At 52.3% G+C, this 22096-nt stretch overlaps 4 protein-coding genes across 4 annotated transcripts; 1 reads left to right on the forward strand and 3 right to left on the reverse strand.

Annotated features, from left to right (window-relative positions):
* Positions 1 to 2492: 2492 nt before the first annotated feature.
* CDC48 (AAA ATPase cdc48) lies at positions 2493 to 6178 on the forward strand. Its single transcript, XM_062882122.1, has 4 exons — positions 2493 to 3118; positions 3214 to 3547; positions 3614 to 5105; positions 5162 to 6178. The coding sequence occupies exons 1-4, from the start codon at positions 3063 to 3065 to the stop codon at positions 5752 to 5754; spliced, it is 2475 nt and encodes an 824-aa protein (XP_062728128.1). The 5' UTR covers positions 2493 to 3062; the 3' UTR covers positions 5755 to 6178.
* A 279-nt stretch (positions 6179 to 6457) lies between these two features.
* QC761_705600 (uncharacterized protein) lies at positions 6458 to 8587 on the reverse strand. The gene is made up of 2 exons (XM_062882123.1): positions 7969 to 8587; positions 6458 to 7904 (listed from the first exon to the last, which is right to left on the reverse strand). The coding sequence occupies exons 1-2, from the start codon at positions 8100 to 8102 to the stop codon at positions 7520 to 7522; spliced, it is 519 nt and encodes a 172-aa protein (XP_062728129.1). The 5' UTR covers positions 8103 to 8587; the 3' UTR covers positions 6458 to 7519.
* A 91-nt stretch (positions 8588 to 8678) lies between these two features.
* On the reverse strand, positions 8679 to 14166 carry hmt1 (ATP-binding cassette-type vacuolar membrane transporter Hmt1). Its single transcript, XM_062882124.1, is given in 4 exon segments — positions 8679 to 8908; positions 8922 to 10270; positions 10338 to 12604; positions 12674 to 14166. The coding sequence occupies 3 exon segments, from the start codon at positions 13097 to 13099 to the stop codon at positions 9766 to 9768; spliced, it is 3198 nt and encodes a 1065-aa protein (XP_062728130.1). The 5' UTR covers positions 13100 to 14166; the 3' UTR covers positions 8679 to 8908; positions 8922 to 9765.
* A 3837-nt stretch (positions 14167 to 18003) lies between these two features.
* Positions 18004 to 20872, reverse strand: QC761_705620 (uncharacterized protein; the record flags this gene model as incomplete). Its single annotated transcript, XM_062882125.1, has 4 exons — positions 20213 to 20872; positions 18713 to 20063; positions 18252 to 18656; positions 18004 to 18021 (listed from the first exon to the last, which is right to left on the reverse strand). The coding sequence occupies exons 2-4, from the start codon at positions 18746 to 18748 to the stop codon at positions 18004 to 18006; spliced, it is 459 nt and encodes a 152-aa protein (XP_062728131.1). The 5' UTR covers positions 18749 to 20063; positions 20213 to 20872.
* Positions 20873 to 22096: the final 1224 nt, after the last annotated feature.

A 22096-nucleotide genomic window follows, 5' to 3' on the forward strand; every position in this document is an offset into this window, starting at 1 on the left:
ATTCCTGCCGTTCCTTTCTGATCGATGTTTTGTCAGCACACAGCCATCTTCGACACCGCTCTTCTGCCCGCCTACCGTCTCAGCCCATGACATCGAGTGAGCCAAGCGATCCGTGAGGCAGTTAATTAATGTGTGACGTCGATGGCAGAGAGGGTCTTGTTCGTATTCTTGCATCTAGGGACGCGACCATCGTTTCCCGGTGCATCCTCACAAGGTCGAAGAAATGCCTGGAACCAGTTTCTGTCTGTAAGGCATTCTCCAAAAACGAAGAGAATACCAAAACAGAACACAAGGCTTGGGGTCCGGGCCAAGGATAACTGTTTTTGTACATGTAGGCCAAAACGATATCGCGGCGCTTGTTTGACCGAAGGTCAGTGTGGTAACCATAGCCTGAGCTGATTGGGTCCCTCGGACTTTAGACATCGGACTCGAGTGTGGATACCACACAGCATCAGGTCCCAAGCGATGGCACGGAGTACTCAACAACCCTGCCTGCTTTTTGGCACATTGCCAATGGAGCGTCTCTTGATTTCGGGAACTTTGAGATTTGTTTTGCCACAATTTCACCTACTGAATGATGGCACAGGCTTGTCTCCTTCCTGAATTATGAGCCCGGAGGGGATAAGGGCCAATTCTGTAATTAATTGTCAGCATGCCATAACAATCCTTGTGAAAGGGGCATTGTCCAATCGATCAAAGACAGGATATCTGGCACACACTCAGCTTGATGAGGCGTCATGTAATGCCTTGCTAATTAGTGTAATGTTGAATCCCCTTCCAGTTGCTTGTTTTGTTTCTGGGGACAGGTGTCAGATGGAACATGTGTCGATTCAAATCTCCGAAAGACCACAGCTATGCAGCAAAGATCTGACCTGACAGAAAGCCTCAGAAGCTTGTTCTCAGTTCAGACCCTTTAGGCCCGGCAGGATGGGAAGGGCGGCTATGCTGCGGGAAGCTTAAGCGGCCGTGTAACCGGTTACCAGCCAGGAGCTGCTCCTCCCCCACACACAACTACCAACAAGCTCCCGCGCCCATCTCCTGTACCACAGACACCGAAGAGATCTTAGACCCTGCTTTCTGCAGCCCTGGCTCCTTGCGGGGCGAGGTTTTCAGGCAGACATGGCGGCCATGTTAGCCAAACTCCTTCAGACCGCCAAGTGAGACGTAAATGTTTTGGTGAACGGTGAGCACAGCCACCTTCCCAAAGACTCAATCTTTCTGAGGGTCCTCGTTCTTCTGATGATTTTCTCGATCTTGAGGGTGAAGAGATGTGTGTGATTTGCGGAGCATGGGGGAAGAAATGTACGTGCTTTTGCCTGGCATCCCCTGACGACGAGAGCCGACCGTCCTGACAGATGTCCAAGGTAAATGGTAGACGAAGAGGGTCCAGACTGTTGGGCAGTGTAATGGGAATGTGTACATCAATGAGCAGATGCTGTCGAGGATTGCTGGCAGAATGGCATGTCGTCCTGAACCTAAGTCTTAACTTGAGAGTGAGCCTTGGTCGACAGCCTGGCTTGGGGGAGGCGGTGAGTATGACACCAAGAACATTGGTCGCACTCCGAGTTTCCAGCTCAAACACTTTTCCGAGGTTTGGGGAATTGCCCCAAGACATGACTGTTTGATAGATGTGTCAACCAGTTCGAGCGTTGATCCCCGGCGAGTAATTGTGTGGACAGTCATCAGCAGCATGAAAAGAGAACCTGAGTGTTGAGTCGTCTCCTTGTCAGGTGGTGTTATCCCTCAAACGACAAACGTTCTCGACAGGCCATTGCTAGTCAATCTACCTTGGAGGTTTCTAAATCCTTCCCAGAAAGGCTCCTCGTGGTGCTGCATCTCATTTGCCTATTCTAGGATATTAGTGAAGACTGAGCTTATAGTCACAAGTAAGTTGAATGGGTGCCGAGCACTCTGTGGGTGGTGAGTCCTTAGATAATTTCGAATGTTTTCTTTGTCCCACAATCATGGCAATGAAAGCGTTGAAATTCTCAGCATAGACATAGGATAGGGCCTCCGTGTGTCTTGGCGGTCGGTCCGTGTCATTCCGGCAGTTGGCTGCCCGTCCCGAGCTGGGATTCAGCAGACCCGATTCTCAATGACACTCCGCCGGCCGAGTGCCAGGGTAAAGGTGCCAAGGCCGGGGCCGAATGTGGGGTAAAATGTCTTGGCTGCCGTAGACACTGAATCGGCCAAGCACGCTTTCTGATGATGATGATGGTTAGGATGAACATCATGTTTGAGGACAACCAGCTCCTCCGGTGAAGAGGCAAACTCAGCTGAAGTCTCAGAGATTCGTTTTCAGCTCTTGGTCATACATGTACACAGATACTGAGCTGTCGGTATATACGTCTCGGTGATGGAATGCTGGAGTTGGCTGCATGAGGAAGCAAGACACCCCAGCCAAGTGGCAACGCGGGGCAGGCTCTGCGATGGCCATGGCGTAGCCTCGTAACTGGAAAGTGAATACAAAATTCACCCACAGCCAAAAGCCACCTCACACAAAACCAGGAGCGGAGAATGAAAACAAAGAAAGCCTTGTGAAGGTGAATTAGGTCAGCATTGCTGAGTGAATGGAGGGGCGGTGTGGAAACTGTTCGAAGGTTCACCTCGAGAGAGGAGAGCGCAGCAACAGCTGGAAAAGGTAGGGAGCTCGGGCCACCTGGTAGTGATAACGAGCGATAAGCGGTGTCTGACCTGTCCTCAGTGCTCTTGCTGGGCAAAAACGCACGGACGTTTGCCGCCTGGCAGTGGCAGGACCCGCACTCGTCATCCGAGTGGCCGCCTAGAGATCGCCTCTGGAACCTGGCCAACCTTACCAAACCAAACTCACCTGCAACGAAAGCCAGAGCTGGAGGTGTCTTTAACTTTCCATCTCATCACCAACTCAAATTTCAGTTTTTGCAGATAAAAACTCTGCCATCGTTTCCGCTGGAGAGGCCCCCCATCTCCCAGAAACAACTCCCATTATCAACTACCCCGCCGACGACCGACTACGTTTCCCCCTCCTCTCCGACCCATTATCAACGAGTCTCCCACTTGACATCATCACAAATACCGACAAGATGGCTCCCGAGCCTAGTGCCGACCACCCTGAGCACAAGAAGAAGGTCAACCTCATGTACGTTGTCCTCTGTGGATGGAGATGGATGATGCCATCAAACACCCCAAAGCTCTAGTCTCGGCAAACAGCTGACAGCTAACCCCGCGAAATAGGGATGCCTCTGGTGCTGAGCGCAAGGATGAAGATGACACCGCCACCGCCATTCTCAAGAAGAAGAAGAAGCCCAACCAGCTGATGGTGACGGATGCCGTTAATGACGACAACTCCATCATCGCCCTCTCCAACAACACCATGGACACTCTCCAGCTGTTCCGTGGCGACACTGTCTTGGTTCGGGGCAAGAAGAGAAAGGACACTGTGTTGATCGTCCTTGCCGACGACGACCTCGATGATGGCAGTGCCCGCATCAACCGTGTTGTCCGTCACAACCTTAGGGTCAAGCACGGTGACATGATCACAATTCACCCATGCCCCGATATCAAATATGTAAGTTTGATACTGTTTGCTGTTTGAGTTGGCCGAGTGTCGATGCTAACAAGTGTACCTCTACAGGCCAAGCGTATTGCCGTTCTCCCAATCGCCGACACCGTCGAGGGCCTTACCGGCTCTCTCTTTGACGTGTTCCTCGCTCCTTATTTCCGCGAAGCCTACCGCCCCGTCAGACAAGGTGACCTCTTCGTGGTACGCGGAGGCATGAGAGCGGTCGAGTTCAAGGTTGTCGAGGTTGACCCTCCTGAGTACGGCATCGTCGCTCAAGATACGGTTATCCATTGCGAGGGCGAGCCCATCCAGCGTGATGAGGAGGAGAACAACCTCAACGAGGTTGGCTATGACGACATTGGTGGTTGCCGCAAGCAGATGGCTCAGATTCGTGAAATGGTCGAGCTGCCACTCCGCCACCCTCAGCTTTTCAAGTCGATTGGTATCAAGCCCCCACGTGGTGTGCTCCTTTTCGGACCTCCTGGTACCGGTAAGACACTCATGGCTCGTGCTGTTGCCAACGAGACGGGTGCCTTCTTCTTCCTGATCAACGGTCCCGAGATTATGTCCAAGATGGCCGGTGAATCCGAGTCCAACTTGAGAAAGGCGTTCGAAGAGGCTGAGAAGAACTCCCCGGCCATCATCTTCATTGACGAGATCGATTCCATCGCCCCCAAGCGTGACAAGACCAACGGCGAGGTTGAGCGTCGCGTTGTCTCTCAGCTCTTGACGCTCATGGACGGCATGAAGGCCCGTTCCAACGTTGTGGTCATGGCCGCTACCAACAGACCCAACTCTATTGATCCTGCCCTCCGCCGCTTCGGTCGTTTCGATCGTGAGGTCGACATTGGTGTCCCTGACCCAACTGGCCGTCTTGAGATTCTCCAGATCCACACCAAGAACATGAAGCTTGGTGACGACGTTGATCTCGAGCAGATCGCTGCTGAGACTCACGGTTACGTCGGTTCCGATATTGCCGCCCTCTGTTCCGAGGCTGCCATGCAGCAGATTCGTGAGAAGATGGATCTCATTGATCTGGACGAGGATACCATCGATGCCGAGGTCCTCGACTCTCTTGGTGTGACCATGGAGAACTTCCGCTTCGCCCTTGGTGTGTCCAACCCCTCCGCTCTTCGCGAGGTTGCCGTCGTCGAGGTTCCCAATGTCCGCTGGGAGGATATCGGTGGTCTCGAGACCGTCAAGGAGGAGCTCAAGGAGAGTGTTCAGTATCCCGTCGATCACCCCGAGAAGTTCCTCAAGTTCGGCATGTCCCCATCCCGCGGTGTCCTGTTCTATGGTCCCCCTGGTACGGGTAAGACAATGTTGGCAAAGGCTGTTGCCAACGAGTGCGCTGCCAACTTCATCTCTGTCAAGGGTCCTGAGCTGCTTTCCATGTGGTTCGGTGAGTCTGAGAGCAACATTCGTGACATTTTCGACAAGGCTCGTGCCGCCGCTCCTTGCATTGTCTTCCTCGACGAGTTGGACTCTATTGCCAAGGCCCGTGGCGGTTCCGTTGGTGATGCTGGCGGTGCTTCCGACCGTGTCGTCAACCAGCTCCTTACTGGTATGTTTAATATGCTGTCCTTTGTTTATGATTATATCTGCTAACACTGAAACCAGAAATGGACGGCATGACCTCCAAGAAGAACGTCTTCGTCATTGGCGCTACCAACCGTCCCGAGCAGCTTGACCCTGCCCTGTGCCGTCCTGGTCGTCTCGACTCCCTCATCTATGTCCCTCTTCCCGATGAGGCTGGCCGTCTCAGCATCTTGACCGCTCAGCTCCGCAAGACTCCTGTCGCTGACGATGTCGACCTCAACTACATCGCTTCCAAGACCCACGGCTTCTCCGGTGCCGATCTTGGTTTTATCACTCAGCGCGCTGTCAAGCTTGCCATCAGGGAGGCCATCTCCACCGAGATCCAGCGCACCAAGGAGCGCGAGGCTAACGGTGAGGATGTCGATATGGAGGGCGAGGAGGACCCCGTTCCTGAGCTCACCAAGCGCCACTTCGAGGAGGCCATGCAGATGGCTCGCCGTTCCGTCAGTGATGTCGAGATTCGTCGCTATGAGGCCTTTGCCCAGCAAATGAAGAACGCCGGTCCAGGCGCCTACTTCAAGTTCCCCGAGGGTGGTGTTGAGGGTACTGCCGGCAACGGTGGTGCTGGCAACTCGTTCGGTGATGCTGGCGATGATGAGGGTCTCTATGACTAAACGTATCAGCCATGACCTACTAGTTTGGCAAAAAAAAAAAAAAAAAAAAAGATCCGCAGCCCATGTATTCTAGTTTACTCCAGCATTACGCTATCTAACAGTTTGCACAATCGGTCGGGGAGTTCTTTAGGCAAATGGGGTTTACATCGGTGTACTTGGGCGGTCAGTTATTTCGATTGGCCTAACAGCGGAGCTATTATTCGGTAGCAAGTTTGCCCCCAGTCTTGAGGCTCATGGTTTTTGAGACTGGGCAGCGTGGACTTTCTGCGTAGTTGTGGGCGGGCGCGATGAGGCAAAGAGTTTCATAGTTGCTAGAGGCGCTGGTTATTACGATGGGCGTCTAATGATTTATTTATGATGGCCGTTTTTAATGGCAAACAATCAAGACTATAGATTGCACACTGTTTACTGTGTGTTTTGGTGATTGCTTCCTGTGATGATATGCTTCCAACTTGGATGACCTTTCTTCAAAGTTGTAGGGCCTTGAGGATATTTGGTCTGTTTTTGAAATCCTAGGCAATTGGCCGGTCAACGATCGGTCCCCATTTGCTTTCGGGGGGGTTTAGATTCGTGATGAAGACTTGCTCAAAAACTAGATACGTCCTGGTGTACTATGCCAACAACACGGAAGAGAGAAACGGGGATGAAGAAAAGAAAAAAACCCATGGTATTAACGCCCCCGCTGATGGTGCCAATTTGTGTGTGTTCTTGGTGTGATATATCTATATATACAAAAGTGTTGTGTGCATAAAAACCAATATTTCCCCCTTGCCCCCAACTCGCTTTCTCATTATCAACTGTGTAAAGCCTACCCTACTGCTTATCGTTCGCTTGGTGGTGGGCGTCCTGACATAGTATAATGCATCCCCTAAACTCTTCCTTTCGCTCTGGAAGAAAACAAACACAAACCAAACCTCGTGGCGATTCCTCCCCCGCTGATATATCCATATCTACACACTCTTGTCACCCATCCCTACTAGACTCGTTCCTCATTCCCCAGATTCAGATGATTCACGAACTGGCCGACTCTCCCCCTCCGTCTCAAAAACTCATGCCATGCCCACGATCCCAGAGTCAGAATCACCCACCGACATCATCCCCCTCTTCTGTGTAATAATCCGCTACTCGGATCAGAATACACATCAGCAGCATGCCAATGACGAGGGCCAGTCCCCTCTGGATACGGCTCGCTAGTCAGAGGATCAATCACATCATAGTCCTCATCAACAGTTGCGTCGTTGTCAGTCTCAACAGCCGTCTCCTCATCGTGAAAACCAGGCACCTCTCCATCTTCATCCACTAGTGTTTCGCCCCCACTACTCTGTTCTCTCGTAAGATCTTGTGCTCTCGCTGGTTCCTCTCTCCATGGTTCCTCTTTCGCTGGCTCCCTCTCGTCTTCATCAGCGTCGCTCTCGTAGCTGTCGCCATGTGGCCCCGCTTTATCATCAGCGTCACTCTCGCCTTCTTTATCTTCGTCTTCTTCATCCTCGTCTTCTTCATCCTCGTCTTCTTCATCCTCGTCTTCTTCATCCTCGTCTTCTTCATCCTCGCCTGCATCATCGTCTCCAGGCTCATCCTCGCCACTCTCTTCGGGACCCCGTTCTTCTTCCTCCAATGGCGGCGGTGGCGGTAAATTCTCGTCTCCAGTATCCTAGTTGGCACCATCACCATCACTATCCTCAAACTCCCCAGCTCCAGCAGCCCCATCCCCATCACCCTTTCCCCCCTTCCCAACCCCCGTCCCCTTCCTCACCCTCATTCCTCCCTAAGGATTCCCCTCCTCAATCTCTACCACACCCTCCAACGCCTCCCTCGTAACCTTCAACGCATCCTCCACCACCTGCTGCGGCAACGCCAAACTATTACCATTCTCCCCCCTTCCCCCACCACCCACCTTGATCCCATTCCCATTAACATTCACATTCTTCCCATTAACGTTCACCTCCTCCCCCTGCCCCGGCGTCCCATTCGCTGCTCTGTTGCTCGGAGCAAGAGCGGTATCATGCCTAATATCATCCATCACCCTCTTCAACAAGACCGGAAAGGTGGTCACCTCGCCCGACCGCAACAAATCCCGGGCGTGGTTCTCGACGAGGGTGGGCCAGTTGGTCGGGTTTGCGTGGAGGGTGTGGAGGAGGATTTCTTGGATTCTGGGAGAATTAGCAAAAGGTGGGGGAGGTTGGAAGGGGGGGTGGGAAAGGGGGGAAGACGAACTTGGCGACATGACCCTCTTTGATCAAGATCCCGTTGATTGACGAGCGGAGTTCGGGGTCGAGGGTGGCGGGTGTGTAGCCAGCTGCCGAAGGGGGAATTTTTACGGGCGTGGAGGGGTTGTTGTTGTTGGACATTTTCAAGCGTGGGTTGGTAGAAATTGATTTGGTAAAATAAAAATAAAAATAAAAATAAAAAATAAACTGAGGGAAAGAAAACAGTTGAAAGGGGCCGGAGAATTGGTTTGTCAGGTGGTGGTTGTGGTGGATGGTGAAATGTGTTCCTCGGAGTAGCTGGAGAACCTTGATGGGTGGTTGTCGGTTGCGGTGAGTTTCTGTATCCTTTGATAAAAACGAATGTAGTGGTTGAATGTTGATTGTAAGAGTCGAGAAAAGACTTTGTTGGACTGCAAAAGTAAGAAGTGTAAAAGTCGAGACGAGAAGATGGGGTGGTTCAAGCCCGGTGCCAAACCCAAGACAAGGCTGAGAAATGTTGTTTGGGGGAAAGAACAAGGCTGATTGATGGCTGAATTGGCACAACAATGATGGGAACTTCAGAGAGCTTCCTGCCGCACGTGAGGCTGGTCCGCCATTTGCCCCACCATACCACCCCTAACCCTTACTCCGTACCACTTACAACCACTTACAGACTCGGTGTGGCATTCCCAGAAGCCATCACTTCCATCAACGTAAAACATTATACACATTCACCAACTCAAAATCTTGTAAATAACGTCCATCAAATGACAGACTTTCGTGTTATTCCCTCTTCATATCTCAGAAGAATCTCATTCTACACACATCTCAACTCACAATGATGGTATCAGGCCCCTTTTTCCTTTCCTTTAGGCCTTTCTCCCTTCCCTCACCAGCGCAAGGCAACAAAAAAACCCCATTAACGTTGCCTCTTGCGTCCTACACATCAAAAGCATACAGACATCCCACCAAAAAAAAAAAAAAAAAAACCATGAAACTTACGCTCAAACAAACAACACGACCAAAACGCCAAACTCATAAGCCCCAACATCCCCGATGAAACTCCTTTCGCCTTTATGCCCGTCGGTGATGTCCTGCAGACGGACGACCCCCTTGGACCCCCCCAATCTACCAGACACATCATGAGGGAAAAGAAGGTAGTAAACACTCGCTTGTTCGCTTTGCGCTGAAACAGGCTCTCATTCATTTTCTCTACAACCCCCTTTCCCCCTCCTCACCCCATCCACCCTCCCACCGCCTTGATCAAAAGTCAAAGCACGCACACAACGCCGCCCATATGCTGGGGATATCATTTCGTGGTTTCAAAGAAAAAGGAGAAGAAATATAAAAAACCGAGAAAAAACAAGGCTAGAGGAGATTCGTCTCTGTCGTCTCAGAAAAACATGCGCAGCGCAAACCCCCAAACACGGAGAAATAAAAGCAAAAAACAACAAGTATACAAACAGAAGAGGAATGTTGAGATGTAGGACTATTAAAAAGCTCGCTTCGCTGCGCTGTGCTGTGCTATACTGTGATCGCTGACAGTCGTGCGTGTCGTGATATTCGTTACAGTAGGGTATACCGCCGGCTTGTCGACAGTTCGCCGTGTTGTTGGACGGTGAAATCATCAACCCCGGCTTGGCAGTTGAAGGCGTCCAGGATTCTTGATTAGTTGATTAGGGAGGTGATCAATGTCGCCTCATTAAAGTTATTGGCTGTGCTCCGCATGTGTTGAGCGCTCTATCGGATTCAAAAAGGGTAAAAACGCAAAAATGCCAAAATGTGGTCTGACAAATCCGACAGTAGGGAATCGAGTGCTTGAAAATCAAACACGGTCCGGGGCATCCGTCGAGCGGCCAGCTGTGGTGCCCGAGGGGAACGAGTACAGAAGCGGCCTACGCTCCTCGTCTTGCTTCACCCCGTTGGGCTGCAACTTTTCCGGCTGCTCGTCGTCCTCCTCTTGAAGGGTGCCGTCAGAGCCACTGCCAGAATGATGGCTATCATTCGAGCTGATGGAGCGGCTGTCGTCATGCTTCGGTGCGAGCGTAGGGCTGTTCATGGCCGTAGGCAGGATGGCGGATGACAACATGCTATCGTAGCCATTCGCACCGCTGGGCCTAGAAATGTTTGCATAGCCCATGAGCTTCTTGGCTTTCCGTGTTGCGTCGCGAGCATGTTCAGCCGCACGTTCGGCGCGGCAGTGCTTTTCCCACATGGCGGCGTAGCGACCGTTGAGGGCCAGAAGCTCCTCGTGAGTGCCCTTCTCCACCATGGTGCCGGCATGGAGAACAATGATCTGGTCTGCGTGAGTGATGGTCGACAGTCGGTGACTGTGCAATGCAACTCGGTTAGCTAACACAATCTCCACCCGCTCCGGTTTCCCCGAGTAAAACTTACGCAATAATCAACAAGGTGCGGCCTTGTCCGAACTTGCCACTAATCAGTTTCGACTGGATCTTTTGCTCTGTTTCTCCATCAAGTGCCGACGTCGCCTCATCCAGCATGATGATCTTGGGGTTCTTGAGAATTGTTCGTGCAATCGCCACACGTTGCTTCTCGCCACCGCTGAGCCGGAGGCCTCGCTCTCCCACCTTGGTGTTGTAGCCATCAGGGAAGCTCATGATGCGGTCGTGAATGGCAGCAGCCCGGCACGCCTCATAGATCTCTTCGTCGGATGCGCTGGGGTTGGCATAGCGGAGGTTGTACATGAGCGTCTCGTTGAAGAGGATCGTGTCCTGAGGAACAACACCAATGGCGCGGCGCACCGAGTCAATGGTGAGGTCTTGAACATCCTGGCCTTCGATCAAAAGTCTTCCGGTTTTGGGGTTGTAATACCGGAACATGAGCCGGAAGACAGTCGACTTGCCTCCACCAGACTCTCCCACAAAAGCGGTGGTCGTGCCGGGCTTGCACTCAAATGACAGATCGTGAAGGGCGGTTCTGCGGCTGTCGTATGAAAAGCCAACGTTCTCCCACTTAATATGGCCGGTGCTCTCCTGCAGGGGGACTGCCCCGGGGCTGTCAACCACAGTAGGCTGGATCTTGAACAATTCAAGCAGTCTCTCACCCGAGATCATGGCCTGCTGAATCGTACGGTAGAACGAGCCAAAGAAGTTGAGCGGGCCTTGCAGCTGGGCGAGATACGTGACCAAGGACGTGAATTCACCGACAGTGCGTGTCCCCTGAGATACTTCATAGCCGCAGGTCAAGAGGACAACCAACAAACCGCACATGAACACAATCGACTGGCACATGTTCATATGATTGATGCCCCATGTAACCTTGGCCTCTGCAGTCTGGAAATTGACAATGGCATTGCGATACCGCGCAAATTCGTGCTGCTCGGCGTTGAAGTATTTGACCGTCTCGTATGATGTGATCGAGTCGTTTTTGACAGCCTCTTCCTCGCGGTCGGCATTGACCATGTCGCGTCGTTGATCAGATCTAGTGGCAGCCATGCGAATGGTCAAGTAGAGGTAGTAAAACGTGATGATGGACACAAAAAGTGCATACATCGCTCCGTACCGGAAGTAAAACCAACCGATGGCGAGCAAAAGATCGACCAACATTGGCACAACCTGGAAGGTGACCTGTTCCAAGAACTGGTTGATCGAGGCACCCTTGTTAAGAGCAGAGAGCACTTCACCAGTGCGCTTTCCCAAGTGGAAATCCAGAGACAGGGAGTGAACATGTTCGAAAGCTGCTGTCGTGAGGGCGCGGTAGGTGTGCTGAGATACGGGAATCCAAAGAATGGAGCGGGCTGATCCCAGCAATCCGGATGGGCCCTGGAGAAGCTTGAGCGCAATGAAGAGCCCGAGATCAAACCACGGAGCCCCAGTATTGCCAGGGTTTTCACCGTTATCTTCGCCGCCAGAGAAGCTGAAGATTCCCGTCAAGCCAGAGGCAATTTTGGCACCTGTTCCGGTGTTGGGGTGGTCGAAATTCTTGGCAAGGGTATCTGTCACAGTCTTGATCTGTTCGGGGACCATGATATTGACGACACGCTGCGAGACTTCCAGCACAAAACATAACAAGACGATGAGCTTGAGCTTGGTCGAATTGCTGGGCCAGAGATAGGGGAAGAAGATCGAGTATCCACGGCAATATTCGAACCAGGTTTTATGCGGCAGTTTGTCGGGTCGGTAAAAGGCGGCATTGTCCTCGCATTGCTGGTAACCGCCTTCAGGATCGTTGTTGGCATTTTTGTTGACATTGCGGGTGCCTCCATAATCCGAGTTTTGTCTTGATCGTCCACGGTTGTAAGGTGTTGCGGTTCCGCTGTGCGAAAGAAGCGGGCTCGTTTCATCCGAGTCCGACCGGTTCGCCTCTTCGTCCAAAAGCCGCCGTTCTTCCAGGCGTCTTTTTGATGCGACGAGGGCGTACATGCTGACCAAAAACACAACAATGAGCAGCCGGACACCTCCAATGCCCAGATCTGTCAAGTCCCAGAAACCCAGTGGGTTTTCTCGGAGAGCCCCCATCTCCTCGCCGTCCAAGACATATTTCCCAGTGGCGAGGGTGCAGACAAACGATAAAAGGATAATTGCTTCCCCAAAAAGACCAAGCACCCAAATTATCGAGTGCACTGGCGTCGGGCTGTCATCCCAGTCAAAGAGGGTGATTAAAACGTAAATGTATAAAAACGCCGCGCCCACGACGTAGACCTGGGTAGTGGTGTCAGTTTTGTTTTGTTGCCAGTGCGCAAATCCGACTTGGTTCTTGGCTCGACTTACAACTCTCTCCTCCCCACACCACCACAGCTCTCCTCCAACCTTGCTGGATTGCCAGACATGCAGAGCAGTTGCAGCCGCATTGGCAGCAAACGACAAAATCAAGGCGCCCACCAAATACCGAAAAACCTGGATTGAGATGCCTCCGTTGCAGCCGTCGGTGGAATATAACGATTGCTGATCTCGGTGCTCCCGTTTTCGCTTCGTAATGGGCAGCGGCTTGCCACCTGGACCTGTGGCTGTCGGAATCAGGAGTTCTTCCTCAGTCCTCGATTTGGCGATGCTATGGATGCCGGCCGAGATAATAAAGGCGAGAAGCAGCACGACCGGATAGCATTTCTGAGTCGTTTCGTATGTCACCTGGGCAAAGGCTTTGACGTATTGTTGGCCATCATGCTCCGGACCGCTGGTTTGGAGCAGCGCGTCCATGCTGGGCCTGTTTTCGCAAAAAAAAAGCGGTGTGTTAGAAAACAAGAAAAGAAATCAAAAGAGACGAAGGACTAGAGAAGAGAACTAGGGAAGGAAAAAACGAGAGTGCGGAGGGAGGACGAGAGTCGTTGCGGTCCAGGACCCTGCATGACATGCTGTTGCCGGCCCCGTTAAGACAATGTTGGGATATGCGAGATGCACGACTGGCTGGCTGGCTCAGTAGCGGGATTGGCAGTGGCAGTGGAAGGCGACAGTCTGACTCTTTTTCGATTGCGTGGTAACAGGTGTGGATTAGGTAGATAGATGATATGATTTTCAACATACAGAACGAGATTAGGACGACGAGTAGAAAGCAGCACGAGGCCGATGGCTCACGGCCTTGCTGTGGCGGCAATATGAGGTTGGCCTTGGTGCATCAAGTTAACTGTTAGCATCTCGAACATATGCCAATGAGCTGTTGTAACTGGCTGGATGCCTCCAAAGCTGCCCGACAGCCGACAATGGCTTTTGGTTGACAGCGCGCGTGTGTGGTGGGGCAGCAAAGGCAGCTGACGGGGTTGGCTGTGGCTTTTGCCACTGCGGCGGGTCGGAGTCGAGATCACGGACGACACAAGTGCGACGGAACTTGAACGACACTGGACCACCACCAGGACACCACCACCCCAACATTCATGAGTGGACGGCCTCCTGTTGTGCTGTTGGTGGGGAGGGAGACCAAAGGAGAGAACTGACCTCTTTCTTTCCGTTGAGCCTTCTCGTAGAGAAGAATCCCGAGATATTGTTGTAGGTGCCCTGGAACGTACTTGTTTGCTTTCCAGAACGGTTGCAGCTTCCTCAGGTGGCCTTGCGATGGCTGCTGCCGGCGATGGGCGGATGGATGGAATGCGGGGCCGATCTCAGCCGAACCAGTCCACGGGACTATGGTGGGAAGGTCGGGAGGAGGAGGGCAAGGTTGGAGGGGGGAGGAGAGAGGAATTGGGACGAAGAAAAGACAAACGAGCGTGGTACGTCAGACGAGCTGTGGTGTCTCTCCGATGTGTCTGTTGATTGTTGTTGTTTTTTCTTTGGAAAAAGAGAGTCGAGCTCTGGAACAGAGAACCGGCGGAGGGGCTCTGACACTATTAGTTCGAATTGATCGAGGGTGCCAAAGAGACTACTTGGTGGTACTTGCCTACCTTCCAGATCCCGGGGGGGTCTGGATATCAACACCCTGTACTACATCACATACTGTACCTGTTGCACTCCAGTAGGTACCTACGGTACGGGGGTGGAGAGGAGGTGGGGTGCTACGGTGCAGTCCAGACCAGACCCGCAAGGACGTTGCACAAGCCTGTCAACCAACCATGTGCATTTTCTGGAATGCCTCATCAGAGACAGGCTTCGACCCTCACTTCTATCCATACCAATCTGTACATAGTGTCTCTCTCTACCCTCTTTAGAATGCGAATGTGAGCTCACTGCCCAATTCAGCATTTCTACCAGACACCAACCTACCCCTCACACACACTCACACACACACACACAAAACACACATCCCACCACTCATCACCCGTACCCTGCATTGCTTCCGTCCCGTGCTGTCTGGGACCGACGTGCAGAGATTCCCACACCAAGGCGCAAAAAAAAAGGACACCAGAAACGAGGAGCATCATGGGAGGCCCTGGCAAGCGCTGGGACCGCTAGGACGCGGGGTTCCTTCTTCTACCGGCACCTGGGACCACCACGGCCTGATGTGCTCCCGGGTTTCTGCCTGAGAGACGGACGGCACTTGCGGGAGAGCGTCAATCGTGAGACGTGCGTTGACTGGGGCCCATGGGGGTGTCGACTGCCGTCTTGTCCTGATCATGAGACCACCGAAGCAATGTCGGTCAGTGGCACCTATTGCCGTCAACGGCATGCCGACTAGATGCAGCAACACAGCGAGCGGCGGCCACAAACCGGGCAGCTGGACTCGGGATGCCCTCGATGGAAGATCATCGTGTATGGTGTGGGGGGGAAAGAGTAGCAGACCGACAGTCTGGATGGAAGCAAGCATACGGCTCCGCTCCCCGATAGGTCCGGGTGTCTCGATCCCATGGGAATTATCAGCCACCAAGGTTGTGCATGTCCCTCACCGCTTTGTTGATGGAGAGAGAGACAGACGGACAGAGAGAGAAAAGGTGACGGCAGACAGGCTGCATGCAGCAGTCCCAATCTCCACGAGAAAAGCATCGAGACGGAGACGCGGGGCAAGCTGTCGCGCTAAAGCAGCTTGCAAGTGGTGGCAGGAAGCAGGACAGCCACTGATTGCGATTTCTGGCTGCTGCTTAGTGCTAGTCTTGCATGCGACCTTGGGACTTGAGCTGCACCGCCTATTCTGCGACAACCTGATACCTGATACTCGGTATTATACATGGTGCTAAACCCAAGTAGCGCCGCGCTTGACGGTTCTACTCGAGTTTTTCGCTTTGGGGGCGTGAATATGACCAAAGATATCTGCCCGGTTTTGGTCTTGTAGAAGGAGGCCCCGGAAGCTCTCCGGCTCGCTGCCACCGACTGGCCCTGCTCCCTGTGTGATATTGTGGGCATCGGAGCGAAGGGGGGTGAGATGTGACATTTCATATTTCGAGACCGAGACAAGACTCGCGCTAGTCAATATCTATCATCAACTTCCCTATTCATCACTCAAGAGAGAGAAAAGAAAAAGAAAGAGGGAGAGTTGACCTTTTCTCCCGGTGGAACGGTGGTAAGGTGAGCCGACGGGACAAGGCTGCCAGGCGAGCACTTGGCGACGTCCGCCAGTAGCAACGGCTTCACCTCGGATAGCTTGGACTGCAGCAATATGCAGCAGAACTTTTCTGCTGTCTGTCTTCTTCGTTGCTTGGGTGCTTGTTGACAGCGGTCCTGAGCAATTTAATAATCCCGTGACCGGAGCTAAGCCGCGGCCCCAGCCCATGGTCGCATCTACCCATCATCCCAAACCGTTTGGACCGCATAGGCTTGTTCCCGGCTCGGGGGTACGGCCCCTTTTCCTGCGGCAGCATATCGTCATTCCTAGTGTCCGCTTCATTTGGCAGGTTGTATGGGACACCTTCTTCCGGACCATTTCATCCTTTCCAATCTCTCTTCTATTTTTCTCCTTCACACATCCGGGCCGGTCCCGACATATTCTTCCACTTACAACCTGAAGAGGTAGCCGAGAAAGAAGAGCCCCACCCTGACAGCAACACAAGAAACACCCGAACAACAGTTCATCATCATCAACAAACAACAGCTCAGCAAAAACCAAAAAAAAATCTGCTAACCCAAGCACTTTCTGATACCTAGTCTAGCTGGGTTTCTCTGCCCCCCATCCAGGATGGACGCCTGATGATGGAGTACCCCCATTTAATGTCGCGTCATCGAAAGAAAAACCCACTACCCACCATCACCATCTGTACAGTACCTAAACTAAACCACCCCCTGTTGGCATTTAGCCCGGCCGGTCCTCTTGGAAAAGAAGCTTTCCAAAGAAGCAACGAATTCCTACTCGCCAGCTGCCAGCCCAGTCAGCCCCAGATTTGGAAGTAATGCTGCCCTGCGATGCCACGACACAACAATCTCTCGCGACCAAATTTTTTCCCCCTCTGAGGCTTCACCGACTTCCTTACCCAGACATGAATGGTAATGCATGATAATGCAGGAGGCTAACACAGTCGGTCAAGATGTGGAGTAATCCACACTTCCTACCTGGTCGATTTAGCTTTTTCTCTTCTTTTTTCCTTTGGTGACTAGCATGGAAGCTTCACTTTCTTCCACCTCGCCGATCATTCATTCGGGCAATGCTCCCGGCTGTTGGGAAGACTGAAAAAAAAAAAAAGCTGAAGCACGCGATATCCGAGGACGGGCATGGGTACACTAGGGGAGGGTAGGACAGGGGAAGGGGGTGTAAGGGGGTATCGGTAAGGGTAGGGTAATGTAGTAAAGAGGACGAAGAGGACAAGGCGGCGATGCCCTTCATTGTGTCATGCCATGATCCGTCATCTTATCCTTTCGATCGAACCTTCGGCACCTCTCTCTTTGGACCGTGATGACTGATGATGGGGCTGTTGGTCTCTAGTCTGGTCCGGTCGATGCGTTGTTGCGTGCATATAATCCCAACCGATAATCCGTACAGCAAGTAAAAGGAAGGATAAAAACGTGTCATACCTACATATAAATAACACACTATGGGGTAAGTTGGTACGTACGCCATCCAGCACAGCAGCAACCAGGGCTGGGTATATTCCGGGTATTGTCTGTCCTCGTGGCCGGACGGCCTCATGGGGATTTTTTCATGGATTCGTTGATTGATTCCTGTTGATACCGTTGTTGTTGATGACATGGGTGACCTGTGAACTGTGTGCTTCCGCAATACACAGCGCAGTGCCCCCACTCACCACGAGGAAATTGACACACATGGCTTGTTGCTCCTGTTGCTACCACTATGTGTACCCGGCCCTGTGGTGCGGTTTACCGCCTTTACCCGAAAAGAATACAAGCCAGCATGCTTTCTTTTTTCAGCCCAAGAGAAACGGCTCCATATCTTTGATGTTGTATCTCACAAGTCGATCTTTCTGAGATAATGCAAATGGTAAGGTAGGGCTCGAGATCGTCCACCCGAGTTGTTTCGGGGGCCATCTTTTCTCGGGCCTTGCCGCGCTTCCCTTTTGGCTTCCGCTTGTTCCCTTGTTCCCTTGCCTCCCCCTCCGCTTTTTTTTTTGTATCAGATGCAGTTGGCTGTATGGCATGTATGTCGGGGAGTTGGGTAGAGATACATCACCCTTGTTTCTTCTCGGTCTGGTCTGGTATGGTTGTCTGTGTGCTTATGTAGGTTCGGCTGGCTTTGACCGGTTCGCTTGAAGGTAAGGTGTGCCGCACCCGAATACTCCGTTGAATGTATACACTTAGCCCCCGCTCTTGACCTTGTGTTACCCTCGGCATATGGCATACCCAACCCGCGAGCGACAAAGCTTGGCGGTTGTTGTTAATTAGTTAGTATCACTGCGTCGAGATATGCGGATTATCATGCAGACTGCCCGGCCGTCAGCGGGATGCGTCCTGCAGCTAGGAGCAAGAGACCCTTGCTCGTGAAAAGTCTGTCTGACCTCCTTCGCTTTGAGAGCTTGGGTTGAGATAATTGAGACGTGATCACGACGGGTGGGTGGATGGGTGAAATCGAGGAAAGATTGGGGCGGTTATGTCCGATGAGAGGCAATGTGAGAGGAAGAAGGGGGCGGACGATGGTCCGTGGTTGGTGGCATAAATGTAATTGTATGTGCAAATGCCGGTGGATGGTTAACTTGGGGCGGTGTGGCTCGATGAGACCTGATGGGATGGACACAAACTGCTGTGTAAGTCTGTTGTCCAATGCTGAATTGTAGATCTGGGGTAACAGGGCTGCTAGGCTTCTGGATTCTGGGCAACTGGGGAGAGATCCCCCGCATCTTGGGAGTTGTTCCAGACCGGTGAAGCTCTGGGTGACATTGGTCGCGGCTGGTGAATAATGCTTGTTTCGGCTGGGCTTTAGGAAAAGGGTAGGATGTTGGACATTCTCTATCTGGAGGAATTGTCAGTGTTGGAATTGGGTTCGGTATTTCGTCTGTAGTCGCTGACAAGTTCAGGTCCAATGTGCCAAGATTGCGAGAGCATGAGGTGAGGTATTTCTCATGTGGTACAAGAATGTAGCCATCCATGCCTTGTTACAACGAACGAGGGGTTCGGGTGAGCGGTCTGATATAATGGCAGTATACACTTGTGCACGCTCTGCCTCGGGTGTATCAAGTGGTTTCACGGCTGGTGTCGGTACTAAGTTGATCTTATTTGGTAAAACTGCAAAGGAGGATATGGGAGTTCCGCAGCTGGCTGTAAGAGTAGTCAGCATTTGACAGCTGAGTGGTAACGGTCACACTCCAAACAGAAATGAGAAGAAAGGGCTGCAGCTAGACTTTGGGCAAGAAAATAGACCTAAGCATTGCTTCCTCGAGACCACACTGTCAGATCAAGTTGAATTCTTGTTGTCCGGATCAACCCCAGCGCCTCGGTGTAGCTGATAGGTTTTGGCAAGTCTCGCTCTTCGTTGGGAGCTTTCTTCGGTCGGTATGCAGTTCGATGGCAATTCTGCGCCCGGGCGCGTGAATGTTGCGGCCGATGAGGTGGGTCCGGAAGAGGCTAACAGAGACCGGAGGCAGACCGGTGCACTGACCACCAATGCTGGCATAGTTAACTCATGACTTTGAGGTTGGCTCCCTGTACGGTTGAGTACATCTCGAGGGTCTGCTGGACGTGGTTGAGCTCGGTTGAGGGTCGATGGATGGTGTTTTCCGAGGTGTGTCGGTGTCTTCACCTCGTACCTTCCATGGTCGCTAAACACTCAACTGACAATGACGCAAGATACCTGCTACATTGGCCATGAGGCAGGTGCGTTCCATTATGTGAAGAAGGAAGCATCGAGGATTGGGTAACCTGGAAAGAGCAATGTGGAATTTCAGGCCCGAGATTTCTAAGATGAAATCCTGTTTGGACATTCTCGAGTCACCAAACCTCCCAAACCTCTTACTCACGAACAAAGCACCGGGGACAGCCAACATTTAATACGCATCGTCTCATCCTTTCCCATCCCTTTTCAGCCAATAACCGACACAGAGGTGTACTTGGCGCCTCTCACGCCGATCTACATGTCTTCAGTGGCTCATGTACGTGTTCGTGCTAGTCACTTGGTTCTCAGCGATGCCAAACGAGTGGCATGAATGACAATGTGCGTGATGCAGCATCACCACCGTTGCCACCACCGCGCACGATATCCGGCCAACCGACGATGAAGCCGACATCAGGAGGCCGAGGAAAGAAGCAAGACATTAACGGGCAACACACCCTTCACCAACTCGCAGTGTTGATCCATGCCAGAGGTCAGCTAGCAGTGGCAATCTCTATGTACCCAACATACAAAGTAGACTAGGCTGGCTTTCTTCTACCGTCATAAAATCAGCACTCTGTCTCGAATAGAGCCCCTCGAATAGCGAAGCTCGGCCTGTGGCCCACGATCCATCGGAAGAGAAACCGTCAACCACGATCGGAACCAGTATACAACACCAAGCCCCGGGGAGCATCACTTACCATTCAGAACAACTAATGACGACTTCAACGTCATTCATCTTTCCTGTCTGCTGCTTTCCACGTCCACACCCCCCAACATGAATTCCACCAATCTCTCGATTGTTAACACCCTCAACTTCCAAATCGGGCCGCCCGCATACATCACTCTCATGCAGCCCAGGCTTCCCTCCCTCTCGACTCCTCGCCGTTCTATTCCCCTACTGGACGAAGAACCATTCAAGAATTAGATTGCCGGCAGCAGCACACACTCATACTTCACCAAGACGGGCTGGCCGCCAGTGGATGGTTGGAGGTGCTTGCCTGCCGTTGCCGCTAATAGGGTGTGGCATGCAGCACGCCAGTTCGCAGTAGCAGCGGCTACAACACATGTGCATATGATGCGTGGAGTTGAGGTGGTAGTGGTGGTTCGTATGAAAGGGTAGGTAGGTTTGCTCAGCCCAGGACTTGTCTTGGCTTGGGCTATACGATCGAGATGGTATAATCGAACCACCATCCAGTGCCGGCAGCCTGGTGGGTGGGTATATTGGCAGATTGATTGCGTGGGTGTGTCAGATGGATGGGATGACAGGTGGGTACGCGTTGTGAAACCTATATTGCGTGGATGGCCGTTGATAGCTGATGTTGCTAACCGACGGGGACGAGCCCAGAAGCTGGGGATGGATCGTTCTTCACCCACCGTCTAGGCCGTTCTCCCCATACTTGCTTCTCCGCCTCACTGGCCACACTCAACTACATCTACCACGCAGCTACCCTTTCTACAAGACTTGTATTGAACGCCACCAACTAGACAAGTTACGGGTACCAAGATACGGGTACAGGATGCGGGTAGCGTAGGGCCTTGCCCACGCACTTCCCACCTCTCTCAACCACACCTCCATCTTCCTCACACCACTGGACTCACGCCCCCCTCCCTCTTCTTCCACCCAAACCCCTCCCTTCTCCGCCGACACTGCAACTGCTCCCGTACCCGGGTCCCATCTCCCATCACATACCACCTCCAGGATCCGATCCGATCCAATACACCCTTTCTCGGCCCCCTCTCGCTCGGCCAGGGCTGGTTACCGACAGGTACACTAACCCCGACACGATAGATCTTGCATGCAAGTTTGCTGCAGGATGCGGGAGGGAATTATGCAAAGTGGATTACACTACCATTGGGGGGCCAGCTAGACAGTGTGTGAGATTTGTGTGTGAGCTGATGTTCACGGTGGCGTGCGTGAGTTGGAACCCACTCATCCTGACGGACCTAGACCGAACTATATCAGGTTTTGATTGTAAGACAGTTCTCTGTGGGCGGGTACCATCGGACCGGGGATTTGAGACGGGGAGATCTAGATCTAATGTAGATGATGTCTTACGAGTTTGATGATTGAGTTTTCTCGGCGATGAGGGGACGGGGGTTGACATGTGGAGAAAGAAACTACCGTAATCTGGGGGAGAGGAGGGGGTTTGTGAGGTGAGGGGAAGGAAGGGGTAGGGGATTCTAGATTGGTGGAGGAGTGGATACCGACAGTTCAATCATCCGCAGGTGAGTGTATGTATGTTGTTTCTAAACTGAGTAGTATTGCGCGGTTAGAGGTGGGGGGTGTGGGGTGGGTGGTTGGTTGTTGGCTTTCTACTATTGTATGTACAGATTCGATCCAATTACTGTGTGGAGTTCATATGTCTGTGATAGAGTGTTGTTTTACGCTTCAGTTCATCGCTTATTACTGGCACTTGCGAGGTTTTTTTGTGGTGGACTGATTAGTCGGGAGCGAGAAGGGGGGGGGGATGGCGGGGGGGAGGGAGTACACTGTCAGTCAGCACTTTAATCTTGACTTGTCATTTGTGTCTTTTTCGTATTGTCCCCAGTGTTAACTAGTGATGGCTTACAGATATATAGAA

The sequence above is a fragment of the Podospora bellae-mahoneyi genome, chromosome 7 (genome assembly GCF_035222275.1).
Source record: "Podospora bellae-mahoneyi strain CBS 112042 chromosome 7, whole genome shotgun sequence".
NCBI lineage: Eukaryota > Fungi > Ascomycota > Sordariomycetes > Sordariales > Podosporaceae > Podospora > Podospora bellae-mahoneyi.